The sequence below is a fragment of the Genypterus blacodes genome, unplaced genomic scaffold, assembly GCF_046128005.1.
Source record: "Genypterus blacodes isolate CSIRO-AG114 ecotype Tasmania unplaced genomic scaffold, CSIRO-AGI_Gbla_v1 ptg000055l_1, whole genome shotgun sequence".
Classification (NCBI taxonomy): domain Eukaryota; kingdom Metazoa; phylum Chordata; class Actinopteri; order Ophidiiformes; family Ophidiidae; genus Genypterus; species Genypterus blacodes.
In genome coordinates this window covers 4,004,781-4,026,760 of record NW_027466867.1, presented here as the reverse complement: position 1 = coordinate 4,026,760, position 21,980 = coordinate 4,004,781, and the positions used below count along the sequence as shown (strand labels likewise).

General features: G+C 47.0%; 1 protein-coding gene across 1 annotated transcript in view; it reads left to right on the top strand.

Annotated features, from left to right (window-relative positions):
* The window catches only part of nrg3b (neuregulin 3b), a 115,908-nt gene that overhangs the window by 79,212 nt on the left and 14,716 nt on the right, over window positions 1-21,980 (top strand). The window contains exons 3-4 of the mRNA XM_076152158.1: window positions 16,164-16,237; window positions 21,057-21,083. Coding sequence (XP_076008273.1) covers window positions 16,164-16,237; window positions 21,057-21,083 — 101 coding nt within the window. The remainder of the gene's footprint in view (window positions 1-16,163; window positions 16,238-21,056; window positions 21,084-21,980) is intronic.

The following is a 21,980-nucleotide window of genomic DNA, read 5'->3' as shown; positions in this document are numbered from 1 at the left end:
CCGGAGGGCCGCCCGTACTGTCGATGCGGCACGGTGCCACGTTCGGGGAGGCAACCGAGGGCTTTACATCGGCGCTGGAAGCTGGCAGGGGATGTGTGGAAGCGCTGATAAGGGATACGTGGACATCCTCTGCACATTAAGTTGAAGGAGGAGGCAGTTGTGTTTTTGTCGGCGGGATAAGAGGAGTTATATCTCCCGGGGGGTGTTTACGTCCTCCCTGCGCAAATTAGCAAAATAAACCAGCCCTCCCCAAATCGGGACATGACATGACGTTAATGCGCTTATTCTGATGTGATAAAGCTAAACATCGGCTGCACTCGACTTGAAATCAGGGAACAAATATTTTCCAGAGAGATTCGCCGCCATTTCTCACTGCGCTCTGCTGCTGCTGCACCTCATAAGGCTTCTCATTCATTTTCCTTCCCTTCCCTTCTGCTTATAGCGTGGATGGAATGCAGTGTGGCGACTTCTTTTAATCTCGCCTGCCAGACTAAACGGACCCTTAACTATTTGTTTATGTATCCTAAAATGACATGTAACTCCTCTGCAATTACATTAATTACAATAAATGTGTCATTTTAGTCATTTCCTGGCACCTGTTGTCTGAAATGAGTTTCTCAGCGAGGATGTCTTTCTCTTCCTGGCTGGTTTGTCATGGCCAGAGTGCAGCCTGCCTCTATTTAGTCAAACGCACGGGCAATCTGTGCAGTGGGTGTTAAATATGCAGCACCGAATTTGCATAATTATTTCATCGGCTATCACCTGTGCCGGCGCTCTGAATAAAGAAACCAGTGTGTTCCTCGGGCGTCGCCATGGCAACGTCACACACCGGCCGTAATTAACCCGTTGCAGATTTGAAACCGAAACGGAATGCGGTTGCAGAGGCGTCTCATGTAAATCTGCCCGTGGCCATTAACATATAAGCAGCAGTCTCCGGCTGAGAAACCTCCCGGATCTTCAGCGTCTCCTGGGACTCGTGGGTCATTGCTCGCCGCTTTCCCCCACAAACTTTCAGGCGCCACCAAACTCTGAGGCAATGATGAGAAGCTTGGAAGAAGTGATGAATCAAGACTTGATAATAACCTCCTATTTCCTGTCTCCAAGTTAATGCTGGTGTGATATCACGTTAGCCTGATTTTAACCTCATTCCCCCGGCTTCCCGCTTCCTCTCTGATTGAATTCAGATCGTTGTTACTTTCATTTTGAAGCCCTTCCTGGTCTTGCTCCTCCATATCTTTCAGATTGACTTAGCCAGGGTTCTGCTGACCGTCCCACAGCCCTGAAACAGGCCACCGGCTGGGCGTCTATAATCCTCTGAATGTCTGGACCACGTGTTTTAATATGTGTTTGCGCTCTGTGCTATTTGTAGAGTGTTTGGTAAACGTGGTAGCAGTACAGATGGCGGTTGCTGGTGAGTGCTTGCATAGTGCATGGCACGTGAGGAAGAGGTGAAAATGGTAAAAGAATCTCAAATGGAAGTGTGAAGAATGCAAAACGGTGTCACTGCAGGATGCGGCCAGATAGACGCTCTTCTGGTTCTCTTTGTAAAGTCACACACCAGCCGCATGTGGCAGAAGGCCTGACGGGCTTCCTGAATAGCACCTATTAGAAAATATACAGTCCTTACCATCTGGTTCATATGTTTCAGCTATGTGCTTAGTTTTGCGCCTTTCTCACACATATTCTCTAGTGTAGACTTAACACACTGTGGGCTGTTAACTCAATATTACATGTAAGAGCGTTAGCAAATTAGAAATATATGGGATTAAGATGTTAAAGGGAATGGAGAGTTTTCCTCATCTATTAACCGCAACCGTGTAAATGATGAATATGTCCACATTACTTAAACATATTCTCTTAGAGTTTTTGCAGTAGTTATTTAGAATCAGTACAAGAAAGACTCAAACAAGGTCTCCGCTTTGCTCCGCAAGCTATATCTTTGTAATCAATTCAATTACGTGACGCCACAGTAATGTTTTTTTCCGACGGAATGGCATTACCCCGGTTTGTTTACAGCACAGTCCCCTGGCAACAACGACGCATTCCTTGGTATTAGCCCAAAGTGTGCAAGTTATTTCCTTGCATTACGTTAAGCTAAGTTAACCCATGAATAATCACCTCGCTGCTTAAATGAGCTTTAATCTGCCTACCCGCCGTCAGCCCCTGAGCTTGGAAGCTGCCAGAGGGGATCCCCAGTTTGCATGTATTAATCTGATCATTAGAGCCTCCCTAAACCTCACCTGACGTCACTCATTTACATAAATTTCTTCTTTTTTATTCACAAGAGCGTGTGATCAAGCGCTTCACTCAGCTTCACTCAGCTTCACTCAGCTTATCTGGCTCTGAATCTTTGTTGTGTCCCCGTCCGGAGCAGATATATAACATTTGTTCTCGGCAAAACAACAAATGTGGACTTTGATTTGCTAATGACGTCGAGCGCTTCTAAAGGTGAGCTGGAAAAACAAATTTGTAAATGAAACATGAAATACATTGGATTGGATTTGGATGGATTTGTGTATTAATGCTATTGCAGACCAGTGTTGAGAGAGTGTGAGGGTAAAGCCGTATTCAGACGGGATTAGTTTGACATGTGGAGGTGGAGTAATGTAATTATTATCTGAGTACCTCTGTTGTTGTTGTCGTCCCAACGGACTAAACATGGACGCGTCTGCAAAGATTACGCCGTCTTTTACCTCCCATACAAACCCGTGGTCCGTTCGTGACCTTAGAGGAATCCAGCTCGCTCTTTTGAAGGTTTCAGGTAAATAAGGGTGGAATCTTCTTTGCTTTGTTTGCTTTCATACAGCATATGTTTGCTTGTTTCTAAATGACTCCGGCTGTTGTTTTTCGCATCTATGTTTCCTGGCCTTTGGGTATTGTGACGCGATGATTCCACACGTTCACACCTGATTGTTAGGTATGCTGGCACCGGCTGGAAGGTTCAGGTGGTGAGAATTGACACTATCGTTCCAGCTGACGAGCCAAGTCGATGCCGAAGACGGAAAGAGCGAGTTAGAGCGAGGTTAGTTTCCTTTTCAGTCGCTCTTCATGAGTAAACAATCGACCGCGAGCGTGGATGCGGAGAGGAGAGTTGGTCTCAAAGCGAAATGAATAATCTGTTTTTATCAAATCTTATTACAAATATCCAGCGGAGGAAGAGGAGGGTGTAAGTGAACGTTCGCTTTATGCTCACACCCACAAAAAAAGACTGTACACACTGGTGTCAAATCCATAAATAACTAGAAACCAGTCCACAGTGCTAACACATACACACACACTAAGCACGACTTCAAGTAAAAACAGGAGCGAACCTCCCACTTCGAGTCCGAGAGCGGTGTGGCTCGTCCTGGCTCGACGCCTTCTTCCTCGCCCACTCGCCAGCAACAGCAAGTCTTCAGTTGGTCTGTGCGCTGAGGCGACATGTAATAATGTACACACAGCCTGGAACTGCAAAGGAAGGTTTGGATCATTTTAAAATGATGGCTCCGTTGGAATCGTTTGTTCATTCGAGATTTTCCGCGTTTTCCATCGATCTGCTCGGGAGAGGCAGAGGCCAAATTCCCCGTTTCAATGCTTCGCCTTTTTGCATTTTGCCGTGACGTGTCCCGAGGCCAAATCTAAAAAGGTGGAAAACTAGAAAGTCCGATTCGTTTAGACACACGGGCGAATCTCCAAATATTGAACAACCGTCCTTGGAGGCTTGAGCGCCAGAGATTTTGATCCAGGATAATGATACCGGAACGCTCACATTTGCAGGGCAGCATCATCAGGGTCCGTTCCCGTGGTTCCATCCGGGCTGATATTTTGTGAAATCCATTTGAAAGACACGACATGCCAAATTGCCCCTTTCTGATTTATCTTTCTTCAGCGGCTCTTATCTAAACCGCACAGCGAGGAGGCAGATTAGCAGATGTTTCATCCGCTTTCTTGGGTGGTTCGCTAATTGATTTTGATTTAGCCTCGGCAGTGAAAGTGAAAATCACATGAGCGTCACATGGCTGCAAAATAGAAGGCGTGTTGATATGCGAATCCTTCCATTCACACCCAGCTGCAGTGCGTCTATACTGTAGATCCATCTGCTTCCTTCCAGCGTCCCTGACCTGAGAACGATGCACATTAGCAGCTTCCATCTCTACGCTTACATATCATATGTCCTCTTTCAGAGCTGCTCCAGCTGTTGGGTGTTACAGTAAATTACTACATTTCCTCGCTTGTGTGTGAAAACCGGAAGCTGGAGTGCTGTGGAAGAGCATTCTCACTGATTTGACATGTAATTGCTGAAAGGAAAAGGGCCACCTAAGAGCTGTGAAACCCACAGTCTCTGTGTGCCGGCTGCTCCGGGTGGCAGAAACTCTGCACTTGTAATAGTGAAGTAACTGGTTGAGGATGTGATTAGAGGCATTATGTCAGAGTTTCTCAATGTTTCCGTGTATATAGGACACACACAGTTATATACATAACAAGGAGCATGGGGGAACAATGACGATTACACCCCTAGCTGTCTTTTTTACCAATATATTTAATAACGATGTATGGCTCTTATTAATGGGTCGATCCATTTGTTTGTTTGTGTTGTGTTGCTTTGCCTTGTTACATTTAGCCTCATAATAGCTGACACAAAGATATTTCATTTGATTTCATGAGAAAATTCCCTAACTGGGAACCTTGCGTCAACTAAAGTTGCAATAAATATATTGAAATAATGAAGTGCCACACAATAAAGTCACAATAAATGCCTTAATATCTGTTAGTGTAAATGTGCTCAGAAATGATTGTCACACAGTTGGACATGACCTCATTGTGTCTACTGTGTGTGTGTGTGTGTGTGTGTGTGTGTGTGTGTGTGTGTGTGTGTGTGTGTGTGTGTGTGTGTGTGTGTGTGTGTGTGTGTGTGTGTGTGTGTGTGTGTAAGGTGTCATGTCAGCACTGCAAATCGTGACCACAGTGTTGCACGACTCCCCGGTAAGCAGTCGCAATTCTCACAGGCTCAGATCTCCTCGGGGGGGGGGTAAAAAACAAAAAGTATCCTTGATTTTGAGATGTCCAGACGAGAATAACATGTGTTTATATAAATATTTATAAGCTAAAATCACTTCTTCCTCACTGCACACATTTGCTCTTGTCCTTCGTTTTGATGAGAGCAGCAATCATGACGCTGCAGCTGAATGTCAACGAGACTTGGGTGGGGGGGAGAGAGGGGGGGTTCCTCAGCTCGTCAGCAGAGGGGGGGGGGGGGGGCACCTGGGTTCTGATCGGTGCCACGTGATGAGGACGCATGACTCATTTCCACCTCGGCTCGCGAACTCAGTGTGGGAGCAGGCAAGCCGGCGCTGAGGAGTGAGGGAGGCGGAAGGCTCCTGGTGCCTCCATGAAAGAGAAACCCAGAATGAAACCAAGTCACCGCTGCAGCTCCGCCTCAGATAATTACCTTGATAAAAACTCAGTATTCCTTATGTTACATGTCTGTTTAATGGCGGCTGTCGTGTGTTAAAGAAGTAGCGAGGCTCTGTTAGCCTGAGTGTGTTTTCACGCAGGAGTGGAAATGGAGAAGTGAAAACGAAGTGTGACAAAGTCCTGGCCAGGTGCTCCGCTTGTGATGTCACCTGATCCCCATGAGAACAGGCTGTGCTCACAACTCCTGACTCGTGATTTTTGCACTACAGGTGGTGAGGAAGAATATGACATTAAAAACAACTCATGTTGCGCCTGTAAAGGAGGCAGCTCACACACACGCACACACACACACACATACAGACAGTAGCAGATCTGAAATGAAGTCAACATTTTGATCTTGCAACAAATGAATCACTGATTTTGCTTCATCACTGATGCCATTCGGCCAATCACAAAGATCACAAAGATAAGATCGCACTCTGCCGATTAAAATGGCGCCGCTGCTCTGCATGTCACACAAACCCCCAGACATCTATGACAGTAACAAGCTCAGACACCTGGCAGCGATCCGTTTCTCAGCGTAAATTTATAAACCAGCGAGACGTGCCGACGAGGCGGGCGGCTCCCTAGAGATTAAACACAGAGGTGATCAGGTGGAATGTCGTCTCACATGTTAGTAGATTTGCTTGGTAGCTGTAAACAAACCTTGATTTTCCGTGATCAGCATGGAGAGTTGCTCCTTACTGAGTGCAATCATTGATTCTGCAGATATTATTGTTTATTATTGGGATGCTTGCACACACACACACACACACACACACACACACACACGCATACACATGCATACACACGCATACACACACACCATAGGAGCTCTAGGTAAGAGGCAAAGCTAATCAGCAGCTTGTACAGTGATTAGTAGCATCAAACAGAGTAGTCAACACGTTAGATGAAACTAACTGATGAGTGAATCTTTGGAATCTTCATCATATTGAAGGAGAAATAACAAAAGTTCATATTGTTCCAGTGTCCTCGCCACTCTCCTCTCCTCCTCTCTAATGTTGCCACGGCGATTGGGCTGAAGCCATTAAAGCACAATGTGATGTCAGGTACCGACTCAGACAAAAAGCTCATTTGCAAGAAGAATAAAACGTCTGCATGTGTCAAGAGGACTTCAATTTCAATCTTCAGACTACTCAGAAATGCCAACGTCAAGGCAGAAGTGATGAGGAATTGGTTGGATGACTCTTAAAAGAGCTGTGAGCTTTCATGTGCATCACCAAGACGGATTATTGAAAACCTGTAGTGCTTGTTTTTCTCTTAAGTCCTATTGAAACGTTTAAAAACGCCATCTGCAGCATCAAGGTCAAACGGGGGAATTGGTTGGCCGGGAGATGAAGATGGATCATCTGGCCGCCTTCGACATAAATATCACCCGTGTAGCGCTTGGCAACCATGAGTACGAGGCGTCGATACTAAGCCTTATAAGAAGTGTATGGATAGGTGGCTGATAGAGGGCTGTGATGTGAGATATTCATGCGGGCGTCATGTCCGACATGGGAAACAACAGCTCACAGCTTCGTCACCCCGTCTTTCTTTGGGATTTTAAGTCTACTAGCCAGGATGTTTTCCCCGTAAGCCAATTAATTGGCCGCTTGGCCACCAACGCCGTGGCAACCTGGCTGGAATGGCAGCACCAATTCTCCATATCCCTGTGATTTTTCTAAAGCATTCGGGAAATCTTATTAGCCTTGACGGACAGCGACGCCATTTCCCCCTCACACCTGAAAGAAATCCCTTTCGTTGTGTTCATCCTTTTTAAACCGTGCGGCTGATAAACACGGGCGACGCTGAATTAAACCGCGGCCTTTGAACGTGACAACCGCTCCAGTTTGGATTATTTCCTTTGGCATTTCTCGGACTGCCTTTGCATCCTCGCTCTGCTTCCGCGGCCCGTTAATTACGCTGTCATCTCGCCCCGCGCGCGCCGGCCTCAAATAAACCTGTGAAATCTCCGCCAAGGTGCATCAAAATGTTGCCGTCTCGCTCGCTCGCTCGCTCGCGCCTCTCTGGTAAAGGCCAGCGTGACTTTTTTCCGCAATCAATAACAAACCGACAACCCGTGCAAAATACTAACGAACGAAGACAACGTAATCCGGCCAGTCAGAAAGTTCACACGGGAGCAAGCTGCGCCGTGTCAAGGGTAATGAAAGCGTCAGAGGTCGTCTATTTCTGTACACCGACTACGTTTGTCCGGACAGCTGCTACATCACGGGGGGGGGGGGGGGGGGGGGGGGGGCGGGGAGTAAACAGGAAAAGGGCAGAAACAGCTAAAACGAAGGGGATTGAATTAGAATTGAATCAATATCAATTCAGAGTTGTCCACAACTTTAAAAAATAGCCTTTACACAGACAGAGAGTCGCCAATAGGTAAATCATAAAATATTGTTGTATTTACAGAGTGTATAGTAAATATAGATCACTGTCCTCGCCGATCCATACGGCTGACATCCCACAGTGAGACCGCGAGGTTATTTCTCCAGCTCAATTCTCCTCCAATTAGCATCCGCGGCCCATAACTTCGCTCCATCGCCTCGTTTTTCATCTGTAAATGTGAAATCCATTCCTTCAGTCTCTTTAACGCGAGGATTTTTAGTTCTCTAACCGACGCCTGAGGGAGCATTATTGCGTTGCAGAATCCAGAACCGGAGATCCGCGCTCTCTCCAGCAAAGCCTTGACCTCCTCTTCCCCCCCCCTGCCCTCCTCCCCTCGGTTTCACTGCAGGTCTACAGCCTCTCGCCAACTCAGAAGGATGATTTCAGATCCTTACTGCTGTCCACTCTGCAAGATACATGCCGCTGATATGACTCACAGGTTGATTTTCGCATTATACTGGCGTGAAATGAAACCAATTTGCAGTTAATGGGCTAAAACCTGGGAAAAACTACAGCCGCGCTAAAAGCTTTACTAAGAATATCAACCTTCCACCCACACTGTGTTTTATTTGCTCAGACTCTTAAAACTTCTTTTTTATAAGGCCTGAGAAGTTATGTGTTCGCCTTAACTACACGGCTGCAAGCAATCAATACAGTACCATGCTTTACCATTTGCACCCGACGGTATAACGGTTATTAAAGTTACTACAGCCGCAATAAACTTGGTCCAGATTTAAAGGTGAGGTGAGCAGTAACTAAGTCAAGGTCTTATCAGTAATGTGTGCTTAACTCACATTGGCTCATTTGGGATTTCACGGCCTGATATTGTAAAAACAGGCTAAGGGAATAATGGACGGAATGGATTTTGTGCTACGCGGATGATGTCACCGTGTACGACTGCATGTCAGATTGATCCAAATGGAAGCTCTTGCTCTCTCGCTCTTGCTCGTTCGGTTGGGTGGGTTCGGCCAGAGAGATGATTCAAAGCTGTACACACATACACACACACACACACACACACAAACAAACAGAAGTAAACATAGCAGACTCAGAGCAGAGGTGCTGTACCTGTGTGCAGATGTGGTCTCGCCTCAAACGCACACCCTCACAGACACACACAGACACACACACACACGCCTTATTGCATTGTGCTTCAGCCTGAGTTTGTTATGGAGTACAGTAATCCATCTTTTGGAGCTGATGTGATGGTTCGGCCAGAGGGTCCGGCTGCAGGACACTGCTGTGTGTGTGTGTGTGTGTGCGCGTGTGTGTGTGTTGAGAGTGAGTCAGGCTTTTAGTCCATTTTGCATTTGGAATGATTTGACCTAAATATTGCTAAATGTATCCAGCAGGATTAAGGTTGTTTGGCAGACGACAAGACGGCGGCGTCCTTATGTAATATCCAAAACGCGACTAAAAGCCTCTGCTATTGTCGGCAGAGGAAATTTAACCTGACCTGATTTAACTTCTTTGATCAGCCGCTGATATGAATGCAGATGAGTAGCAACACCTGGAGCCACAGTGCGTCATGCATGGCAGAGGAATTCATTCCGACGCCTTTCTCCTGGGGGTCTGAATCACTACATCCCAGTCCCTGCATCAAATTCAGACGTACTACATTTAAAAGCTGCCGTTTTGTTGTGAGTTGAAGCGCCTGTTCACATAATGGCCTCCCCCTTTTCTGACTACTTTACCTTTTATTGCTAAGATTAAAAGGAAAACGCGGGGCGACGGAGATTGACAAAGGCTGATATGGCTGCGAGGCGCCAACAACAAGCTGAGCTATTACATGCAAATGTAAGCAAAGTCGATTGGTGTGTGTTTGTGTGTGTGTGTGTGTGTGTGTGTGTGTGCGTGTGTGCGTGTGTGTGTGATGGGTCGCCCAGCTAGTGAAACAACTCGGCGTGTTACAATTCCAGGGCGAGCGACTGTTTATGAATGCTTATGAATGAAGGTGTGAGTGAAAGACGATCTGAGTGAAACAACATAGACGTGACTACTGCAGATTACACTCGTTTTGCAGCTTGACCTGCCAGTTCCTCGCCCCTTTTGGTAACACACACATGCACACACACGCACACGCACACACACAGGTAATGAGTATGTTCTGTCTGTTGTAGGGATAATGAGTTTTCCATCGGCGCCAATTCTAAAGAGGCTCATAAACGATATCAACCCTTTTAACGGCTCAATGACAAGCCGAGGGGGGGAGGGAGAGGAGGAAGGGGGCGTGGGTCTTCCTCTGGTGACTTCCTCCTTCGCCCTGACCGTCTTCCTTTATGCCTTTTTTAATCATCAACGTATGTCCCCTCAAGGTGCAGCTCCAGCAGCCCTGCTTAAATTTGAATGCCAGGCATCAGGGTGGCAGCTGCCAGCAGGCTGTGCAGTGGCGCTCTGACAGGAAGCTGCGACTCGCGGCGCCGCAAGTTGAATGACTGGCACCGTCGTCGGAAGGCTCTCGGGTTCTGAGACCTGGGCTGAGACTGTTTTCAATGGCTCACACACACACACACACACACAAGCACGTTGATGCTGTTGGAAAAAACAGTAGAGCAGGTTTCAGCAGAGTCGCACTCGAGAAGAGGGAAAGTCAAGGTTATCACAGATTCATCACACAGTCGCTGCCGGACGCATTCCATTTAGAAGTACATTTGCTCTTTAACGTGAATCCCGAAATCCACTGTATTCCCCAAACGCCAATTATATCACTGCTGTGAAAGGAGGAGAAGAAGAAGGAGAAGTTTAAGATGTTGCATCCGTCTTCATTCAGTTTGATGTGCTTCTCCCTGATGGGACCTTTAAATAGCAGAAGTTTCCTCCTCTTATTCATATGTATGTTTCCTAACCCATCACGTCTTCTTGTCTTGTTAGCATGACGCCCACAGCACCGCCTACAGGCACCATTATGCACTACAGCTTGAGATCCTTGGCCTCTCTCTCTGTCCCTCTCTCTCTCTTGTACACACTTCTTCCAGTTGATGTACATGTGGGCTTGTTTACGACAACAATAACGCAAAAGGTCACGTTCAACGCCTTTGTCAGCTCATTCCTCCTCACTTCTTGAAGTGTCACTCTCTCGCTCTCTCTCGCTCTCTCTCCCCTGGCATGAGTTATGTAATTTCATTTAGCGGAATAACGACGTGTGAAATGTGGTGACGGTCGGACATGTACGTGGCTTTATGACGGCAAAGTCATAAACCAGGCATCGCAGGAATTCAGCTGGGAGAATCATTAGATGTGTAAATATCAGTTGACTTCCAAGAGAATTGTCGTCTTCCAATGTAAAAAATACAAAGTAGGGATGACAGTGGAACTCTTTCTCAGCGACTCTGTTACAATCCGATATTATTCTTGGAGAGCGTGTAGCTTAAAGTATTATCCTCTTCAAAACTGAATAGAATTTCCCAGCCTGTCTCTACTTTCTGCATTAAAATGTACAAGCAGATATGGAGAAGGAGAACGAGAGAGAGGGGGGAGAGAGAGAGAGAGAGACGGGGCGAAAGGAATCTCTGAAGATGAAGAGGAATACATCCCCTTCAGCGCCCCCTCCCCCCTCTCTCCCCCCTCTGCGGCTGCCTCCCCTCGTCCTCGTCTTCCTCTGTTATCTCCGAGCCCTTTGAAACAGCACCTGTTACAGGCTTGTGGCCTCGGCGAATGCGAGCTCTCCGCCCGCGCCTACCCAGCGTTCGCCGCATTCATCCGCAGCTGTCGCGCGGGCAAACAAGCGCACCGCATCTTCATCCTCCAACAGCTTCGTCGCGGTTGTCTTGCGAGATAGGACGACGGCAGACGAGAAATGTCGAGTTAAGACGTTGAATCCGGATGTTATGGTTGGCTGCGCTCGTGTTTATCTTGATGAATGCAAAGAACAGAAGGCCAGCACAAGCCGTGTTTACTCGTTCAACAGATGACAATGCGATGGCGACCGTGGAGAATTTGAGCGTTGCCAGAGATAGAGAAACACACGCGCCACGACATTTAAGAAGTAATGAAAGCTTCTTAGAGGAATGAGCACAGGTGTATTAACCAATGTACAAGTGCTAGCTGCACTCGCCCCGTCGTCGCTGGTGCAATTAAGTGGCTCATTAGTCAGAACCCTTAGAGACGGCGGCGTTATTAAGGTCAGCTTTAGCATCAATGCAATCGGAGAGTGTTGCGGACGCTTGATGATAAACCTTCTCAGTCTTCGCCCAAAGAAATGGCTTCATTAGCAGCCGCGGGGTTTGTCCACACACTGATGAATCCTGTTTGTGATACCGGTTGCTTGCCTGCCTCATTAGGCTTCACTGTAAATCCACATGTATGTTTTTACCCCGGGAACGTTCTCCACAAACGCCTCTTCTTCGCCTGTTTTTTGGTGCTTCGTTGATATTTTGAAGGCGTGTCAAACAGGCATCCATCAAATGTATAAATCATGTCTGTGTGCCACTGCTGCCAAGGACAGATAGGTGTGTGTGTGTGTGTGTGTGTGTGTGTGTGTGTGTGTGTGTGTGTGTGTGTGTGTGTGTGTGTGTGTGTGTGTGTGTGTGTGTGTGTGGGTGTGTGTGTGTGTGTGTGTGTGTGTGTGTGTGTGTGTGTGTGTGTGTGCGCGCGCGTGCGTGTGTGTGTGTGAGCAAGCAGGCTTTATCAGAGACATTTTGAACTCAGTCAATTTATATTTGTTCCTAATCCTGTGTACACACAACCGTCAACCTTTGATTTGGTCTTGGCCATTCAGAGGTGAGCAGAAATGCCTGTGTGTGTGTGTGTATGTGTGTGTGTCTATTTGTTATTAACATCGCAGGTCTAATGCCCTTCGTATTCACAATGCGCCTCCATCATCTCGACCTTCCCAGCAGCTCAGGAAAAAGTGGGAAGCGCCTTCACCTTCCACCTCCCGCCGCGCCGCTCCTGCTCACACACCTCAATGAAATGTGGGTGGGTGTTGCGGATCGCAGAGGGAGCCCGCAGAAACGGACTGCAAACTGCAAATGTCACAATATTTACTAAATCAACTCCCCAACTCCCCCTGCTGACAGCGAATCCGGTATAAATAATTCACGCCCATATTTCAGGTGGTGTCTGAAACAAGAATGCCACGTCGCATCTGTGTCGCCTCTATGCAAATCTCCTGATTATTATGCCTGACTTGTAGGTCGTGCCATGCAAATGAGGGCTAACACGCAATCCGGGCGATACTTAACTGCATCATCTCCACTCGGTTAGTGTCAAATGAGACTCGGCGCGACGGCACGGCGCGACGGCACGGCGTGCGCGCTCAGCTCCGGATCCCCGACTCTGAGGTCTTTCCGTCTTCTTTGCAAATTTTTAGCCACGTTTTTTGATGATGACGCTGAGTGTAAAGGAAACGTGACATTACATCTTCTTCCCTCTCTCTCTCTCTCTCTCTCTCTCTCTCTCTCTCTCTCTCTCTCTCTCTCTCTCTCGCTCTCTCTCTCTTTATCTCTTTCTCTCTCTCCCATTGCGCTCGTAAACCTTCTTCCATTACTCGTCACGCTAATTAACCGGGAGGACCGTGCGCCCGCCCACCTCGTCATCCTCCATCCTGCCGTCTTGGCGATTCCCGCTCGACGGCAGGAACACGTGTTGAAAGCAGCTGGGACGTGTCAGAGTCTATATCTGCTGGTTCACACACACACACACACACACACACACACACACACACACACAGCGGCTGCCGGGGATATAAACACACATCTGGTTTGCATTTGCGGATGTTTTCACACCGACGCAGGATTACCTCTCTCCGTTTATGTGTCAGGCAGCGGGTCTCACGTGGTTTTGCCGTCTCGATGAAGGGCAGGGGAGGAAAAGAGGGAGGGAGGGAGGGAAAGGAGAGATGGAGGCACAGACAAACAGGCGAGCCCAGACGTAAACAGATAGCCAGACAGGTGCTGTGCCCTCGAGTTGGCGCTGCAGAATACTAACAAGGTGTCGCAAAGGGAAGACTGTGCGACGGAGGGCAGGCCAGCAGGGGGACGGACTGTTTACCCTTCAGATATCAACCCCGCCACTTTGAGCGCCGTCCTAAATTTTAACGTTGACATTGCACCAAAACTGCTCTGCTGGGGTTTCATGCCTGATCAAAGTCGCCATTTTGATTTTTTTGTTTATTTCCGGGGGCACACGTTAAAGAAAGATGTCATGTAGCTGAACATGACCTGTTTACCGGGGGCTCCCTGTTCTCCCATACTTCTCATTTGGGTAATTAATTCTATATCTATGCATTCGTCTTCTGGGCCGCTGCCTCAGGCGTCCCACCACACATTTTCCTTGTTCTGTTCTGTATCGCTTAAAATATTTATTCAGCTTTAATGGGCCGTCGCCAAGGCGATTGATGACTTCACATATTTGGCTTCATATTTGCCCCAACATTTAAATAAGGTGAACTTTCTCCCATTCTTTGAAAATGTTCTAGATGCTTATTTATCCATCATTGGGTGACGAAGATAAAACAGTCAAATATTTCCGGAATTGTTTGATCGTTGAGGCTCAGAATAACAAACAAAGAACGATTTGTGTGTGTGTGTGTGTGTGTGTGTGCGCGCATGTGCGATCAAAATGAGATAGATCTACAACTACTTCATCTTCTGCTTTGTTTGTCTCGGCGCTCATTGCCGGGAATTCTGCCTCACACACACTTTTATATGTATATTTATCTCCTCTGTCCTTCCGCCTTTGTGTTTGTTTCCGCACTCCAACTCCTGCACGTCTGAAGCGTCGCACAAACGCCGAAGATAAACAAGTTTTGCGAAAATCATCCGTCTAAATTGGGATCATCTGTTATCCTCGAGTGACTCGCTCTCAGCTCAGGCAATTTCCCTCATAATTTTCCACTTAAAAATCCCCTATTGTTGCTCAAATTAATGGATAAACCGAAAGGAAATTAGTTCTTTAAGTAGCCGTCTGTATCTTAGGCATAACCGCCGTCTGATACAAAGTGGCCCTCGCAGAATTGTAAACTTTTATTATTAATTTCCGTTCCAGGAATATAATGGGATTGCTGTGATATGTTCTATCATAGTTCATTATGGATTCATTAGCCAATTGCGCTTGTTTCATGCTGCATTTCTCTCCCATAGCAGCAATCCGGAGAGAAATGCTCTATTTACCTCCTGCTGAGACCAAATATGTAAACATCTGCACGATTCCTTCATGTGAAATGTCACGAAAAGGGTGTTAAACTTCCTTTTCCACCCTTTTTAATGCCATTCTCACTGCCTACTAACTGAAATTTCCGGATTAGACCCTGATAAATGCCGGTGCTAATCTGGATCCAGACGCTTTTTGAGTCAAACTTTGTCGATTTCGTTCCAAAATATGACGCTGATCTCCGTATGTATCCCATAATCCACTATCAAGGCTTTGGTCTGGATCCTTTATATACTGTGTGTGTGTGTGTGGGGGGGGGGGGATGACAGGCAAATGCAGACAAACGGGACGCAACAATCGCTCACCAGCAGTTTGTGTTGAAACAGATCCACGCTCACAAACACACACACACACACACACATCACCACCACCACTAGTTGTCTCTCTTAAGCTGAAAAAGGGCAAAGGGATGAATCAGCCCAGCGACATGTGCTCACTGTCGTCCTGCTGCTGCTGACGATGAGGATGAGGATGAAGACAGATTTATGTCTTTGAGGAAGTTTGTAAAAGTTCCTCCTCCGAGTCGCTGTGATTATGGGAGACATGTTGTTGATTTGGTCAAATTAAAACATATGAATCCCGCTCAAATCATCTCCAAGCCGGAGCGACCAGGATCCAGCAGGCATCGCCGGTGTGAGAGGGATACTTCATTTGATTACCCAGGCGCATATGTGGAGGGAAATTATCGGAGCGTGCCAGGAGTTTGTTGATGTCGGCGCTCCTGCCACGCCGAGCTTCCTTCCCGCCCCCTAGACTCGTGCGCATCACGCCAAGTCCTCCCCGCCGTCTCCCAGAAAAACCCATTTCCCTCCAATGGGAGCTGGCATTCCTGTCAGTCATGCCGCTATCAGTGAGGCTGCAGGCGCCGCCGCCACCGCTGCCGCCACCGCTGCCTGCCCAGCCATCTTCCTCTTCCTCTGTTCCCCCCCCCACAATTCTCCCCCCATATCTCCAAGCAGCACTTCGGTCCTCAGCAAGCACTCACGTTTTTTTTACCGTCCATTCTTCACCCGGAATTCTGGTCCTCCACTTTCCACTTTGGCCTTATCTGAAGTTCTCCTCAGCCGACAGTCCACGGGCCAGGCCAAGTGCTTTTTCGCTCCGTTTGTCTTACTTCACATCTCAAATCTCTTTTTCTCTCTCTCTCTCCCCCTCTCTGTTCCTCTCTCTCTCTCTCTCAGGTGTAAGGAGGGATACCACGGACTTCGCTGTGACCAGTTTGTACCCAAGACCGACGCAATCTTATCAGACCCAAGTACGTTTCCTGTTTCCTGTTTTCTTTGCCTCAGTATTGGTGTTTGGTTCCACGGATCCATTACAGAATGTGTGTTACAAGCCACCGAGTGCAGACGTGTCCGTGTCAGTGGAGATAAACGGAACAGCTTAACTCCTTCAGCGCAGCCTATGAACCACTGCCCAGCCACAAAAAGTGACTCATACTTGTCTTTACGACCATTTAAACTTCAATAACAACAATAGAAACTTCCAATTTTCTTCCTCATTTAAAGGGGACAGGTACATATTGTGATTTAAAAAAAAACACCATTTTAAAAAGAACTAAAACACGCTAAAAGACAAAATAATTGCAATATATTACTGTAACGTATTTATATATTAACTGATAACATATATAAATGTAAATCTCTGCACATATAGTTATATATAGTTTCTACCGTGCAGATCTGTTATTTGCATTAAAAAACTGCAGCTACTATTAATGTTTAACACCCGGGGTGCTTTTATTTTATTCCCTTGAATCTTGCCGCACTTCAGTCTCGTTGGCGGAGGAAACGGTCTCGATTTTCCCGATTGCTCCATGAAAAACAATTCCCCCCGGAGCCTCCCAGGTCCCGTGGAAGCTCTGTGGCGTAGTTAAGAAAAATAAAGCAAAAGTCAAAGGTACACGGAAGAGAAATTGGAGGCCCGGAGCCGCTCCCTAGAGACGACAGCTTCGCAAAATCACAGTGTTTTATGGAGAAAGAGTTTGGCTCCACGGCACCGCGAGTCAAAGGGAGAGAGCGCAACTCCCGTCGCCTCCTCTTTGATGCCACCGAGCCCTCTGAGAGTCCATTAATGGGGTCACAAACCAGCGTCACCTCCTGTGTGTCCCCCCCCCCCCCTTTACCGCATCCCCACCACCACTTTCCACTGTGGGATTTATTTTTATCTTCTGTCACCGCGTTTTCTGTGTTCCCTGACTTTGGAGATTTCCACGCTCGGATAAACCGAACAAAGGAAGAGGAAATAAGAGGAAGTTTCTCCTATATTCATTTATATGTTTCTCACTTTTCGACATATATATGTATAAAGGTGCAGCTCAATACATTAGAATCTGGTGGTCTTCCTCATGATTGTGTCGCTGACTGAACAAGACACAAGAGAAAGGCTCAGGAAACCTCAGCAGCAGATTTGAGGTAACCAGCTGATTAGAGTGAGACACCCTGAGGCTATGGTATTGAACTTTGTACACTATATTAACCTTTTCAGAGAGACTGAATTTTTGCGTTTTCATGAGCTGTGAGCCAGAATCATCAACATTAACACAAATAAAGGCTTCAAATATTTCACTCTATGTGTAAGGCATCCATAATCTATAATCTTTTTTTTTACACACACACACACACACACACACACACACACAGGCAGCAAGCCAAAAATGCAGCCTTGCCTGAGCGGTCATGCCGCTTCAGCAAGAATAAATGTATCCATATTTTTTATTTTAGTTATATAATCTCTCTTTATCATCTCTTCTCTTACATTCCATGAAAGCTTGGCTGCGTTTGTGGTTTTATTTTGAAGGCTAAACACAGACATAACTCAATCAGAGCGAGCGTGTGGCTTCTGAAGAGATTCCAACCTTGCTTAGCATGAATCCAAACTTTCTTCTACTTCTTCTTCTTCTTCTTCTGTTTGATCGGTATAGTCTTGCTCGCACTCCCTTCCTTCTATCTGGTCCACCTGAATGACCGCTTCAATATCAGTCACAGCTGAACGTTACAGCTTCAGCTACAGCAACTAAGGTCCAATATATCATAACAATGTGATCCATACCCTGATTCGTTGGCCAGATCAGGAACAACGCACATTATTGTAGAACGGAAAAACTGGAATAAGAAGTCAGACTGGAGTGAATTAATAGAATAAGAACAACGTTTATCCAGTCAAAGGGAGAGGATGTTTGTTCCCCAGCAGACGTACAGCGAGACACTGTAGATTAAACACAATACAACTTATTAATTAGGCGATTAGCGGAAGGTTAATTGCGAGTGACGCGAAAACTGCACTTTTTCGAGCCGTTTCTCCGATGATATTTCTTCAAAACGCTTCACGCCTCATTAGGCCAAAGTTCAGACAATGGAATCATGATCAGTGTGTCACAACGGGATTACCTCACAGTGTGACTCCGCCGAGCGAACGCACTAAGTGAGGAGGATGATGATGATGATGATGATGCGCTTCTATAAGAAACGTCTAATCAGTTTGTCTCTGGTTTGTTCTCTAAAGGTCACATTTATTCTACTACAGCCTTAATACAGTCACTTTGACAACAAAAGTCTAATCTCTGTGCACGACTTGGTTGTCTCTCACATCCACACACGCACACTTAAATCCATCCCTGTGCATTTTACGCTCACAAATCACCGATGGCGTGTTCTTCCTCACCTCCGTATCGGCTGGTGACCGCAGTCGCCATTCCAGACGGAAAGAGCGGCAGAAAGTATCAAGCGCTTACACATCAGGTAACGCCCGAGGACAAAAGGAAATGAGACTCCCTGCCGGGTTCCTTTCCCTGTGACACCTCCGTCGAGCCCACCTTTGGAAACGCTTCCTTTAATTGGAAGCGAGGGAGCGAGGGAAAGCGGTGACTCGGTCTGTGCCTGGGAAAAAATGGAGGGGCGGGTGGGGAATGAGCTCCGGATGATGGCGAGACTAATGGCGTCCATTTGGGCCACTGGCACTTTCGAGCCTGTGGAGGTGATGGAGGGAGGGAGGGGTGGAGGGAGGGAGGGAGGGAGGAAGGTGAGCCAGCTGGTTTTAGCTGATGGTTCACAAAGAGGAAGAGGGGAAGACTCTCATTTAAAACTCCTTATTTCCCAGGGGCCTGGAAGTAGCTATGACAGATACCGCTTTCAATACACAACACACACACACACACTCGCTCACTCACTCAGTCACTCACAGGGATTCCCAGTTCCCTGCTCGCCCGAGTGAAGGAGGGATTAAGGATTTGATTCACTCCCGCCATTGTCTCTCCCACCTGCCAGACTTTCACCACTTAATCGGGCCAAAAGCATCCGACATAATGCTGCGGCATTCTCCTCGAGGCTCCCACAGTGCTGCCATCAAGGTGTCCCCAGGGTGCTCCCAGGCGCCGGTGCAAAGGATTGTGGAGAGCCTGCACGTTTTGTGATTGGCGAGCGGGACGCGAGGAGGAGAACGCCAAGGAGGGAAGGACGTGACGCTGTTTATGACATCATCCGGCCTCGGCTGTGCTAGTCTGAGCGATTTAGAGCAGAGAAGCGTCGGTCGGGCTGTTGCTACGGTAGATCACAGGACGATTACAGATCCGACAACGTCAATGCGATATCGCGTTTTCGCTTCTGTGCAGCCTCGCCCGAGAGTTCATGCGGCGTCGCTGCGCCAATCAAACCTGAACAAAAGGAGTTTAGAACCCAAGACTCCTGGTGGCAATGAGCTGGTCTCCTTATGATGTAATCCTCCAGGCTGCACAAGATCAATTTGGGGGGGTGGCGAGATGGCGAATGGAGATTTTGTGGAGTTAGTACATAAAAACATGACGCCAGCTGCTCCTCCACTGAACACAAGGCAAACCAATTTAGTTGATTAGATAGATAAAGAGTTTGGAGCTTTGGGCAGTTTGGGTGCAGTTTGCTTTCTCTGCATGAATAGATTAAAGATAAATAACATTTTGGCTCATAATAACAAAAGAAACTACTAAGGTCCCAAGATTACTTATTAATTAGATCAATAAATACATCAAGTCCGAATAAATCATTTGCTAGACGGTGCTTTGGTTGAAATTTCGTTAAAATACATGAAAGGGTTAAATGTCATGGCTTTTTAAATGAAACTATAACTTCAGATGTAAATAATCTATTAATCCGAGTCATTTAGCTCTTTCTACATTTCCTTTAAACTTCTAAAAGCTTCCGCACTGACAGATAAACTCGTCCAATCAGAAGGCGTCCAGGAGCAGACGCCTCTACGCCGCCGCCAACCATTTTAGGAGCAGGCCCCGGTGTGTAATCTGGGCTACGGCGGCACATTGGCGAGCCGCGTTCCTTTTAAGACCCCGGACCACCTCTGTCAGAAAAAAGCAATTATGAGTCAGGGATTGGTTTTAATTTAAACACGATGACATTACACTGGCATGAAACGTGGAGTGAGAGAAAAACCAGCGCTTCTCATTTATCGCTTATCGGGATTGGGCTCAGACTTAAACGCACGGCGACAGAGATTGGTGTGTAAGAGTGTATTTCTGTGTATGTGTGTGAAAGAGAGAAAGCCAGACATATTGACGGGATACTGTGTCATATATGCGGTGTGTGTGTGTGTGTGTGTGTGTGTTGTGTGTATTCCAACGACCACCTTGTGAATATTTCAGAAAGCTGTTCTTGGGTTCAGAGGAGAACAATTACCGCCACGCCTCGGGCGCCAATCGATACGAAAAGCCGCTGCAAAGAGACGTCAGCCACGGGAAAAAACTGAACCATTTTCAACTTTTTATCTTCATGATTCATCTTCTGCTCCTCTTCACTTTGATAGCTCTGGTTGGTCGTCTGGGGTGTATCTCGCAGTGTATCTCACACACACACACACCCGCGCGTGAGTTACCTGAGACAGGCCGGTTCATTACTAGCGCACAAGGGAGAGAGAGTCGGCAGAGCGAGTGTGTGATTCTGCTTTCGGCTGAATTCTGAGCAAGACAGAGATGCTTCATGTTTTAACATTTGTATTCTCTCTCTCTCTCCCCCCTCCTCTCTCTCTCTTTCTCTCCCCTCCCCTCTCTCTCTCCTTCCTTTTCCCCCTGCGGCTGGCTTCCAACGGAACAGCGGATGAACTTGGGATCGAGTTCATGGGTAAGACACCTTCTGACTTGTGTGTGGAGTGTCAGTCTTTTCTTCCACCTCGCCTGTGTCACACCACACACATATGCACACACACACCAGGCAGACACACAAACCACACAGTTCAGCACAACAAGGCTGCTCACCTTGGAAAATTAATGTGGGCCAGTCGCCATGGAAACACCGTGGCGGTGAATTAGGTGTATTCCGTCTGCATGAAGAACAGTGCTGTTAGGGAGGAATGATGTAATGAAGGTAGAGCAATGAAGACGCATCGCTGCAGTGTGTCTGCCTGTCCGACTCATGTACGACGTGGATCGCCTCACTCTTATCTATAAATCCGCTCCGGCAGCAGAGTGCGGCGTTGTTTTCACTCAGTGCACCGATCCAATCTACAAAGCAAACTCCCCTCGTGATTTATGCTCGATTGGGCTTTACTGAAAGCTTTTACAAACACACAGCAGAATTAACCGCTGGAATACGGTGCAATTAGAGCAGAAACACAATTTCCCTCTTACATTCCAATAAAATTACCTCATTTAATTAAGAAAACTTTGGAAAGATCTCTGATAACCCTGCGATCATTCTCTGAACGTTTCCACACTCGAGCTGTTTTTCCCCCCCGTTTTCCCATTTTTCCTTGGCTTCCCGGTCGCTGCAAAGTTTTCCATTAAACACGGCTTCATCCATTGTCTCCGTGTCACACTCTCGCTGGAGGAAACGGCGAGGGAAGTGAAGACGCCCTGAAAGAGAGCGAACAACTCGCTCCACTTCACTGATTTTAATCTCGGAAATAAATTAGTTGGGATGCCACTGCAGGTGGGTGGATATGTTAGAGAGAATGAGAACGGAGATTGATCGATTGATCGCTTAGCAGACAGAAATACTGATATTTTGGATGCCGCCGTG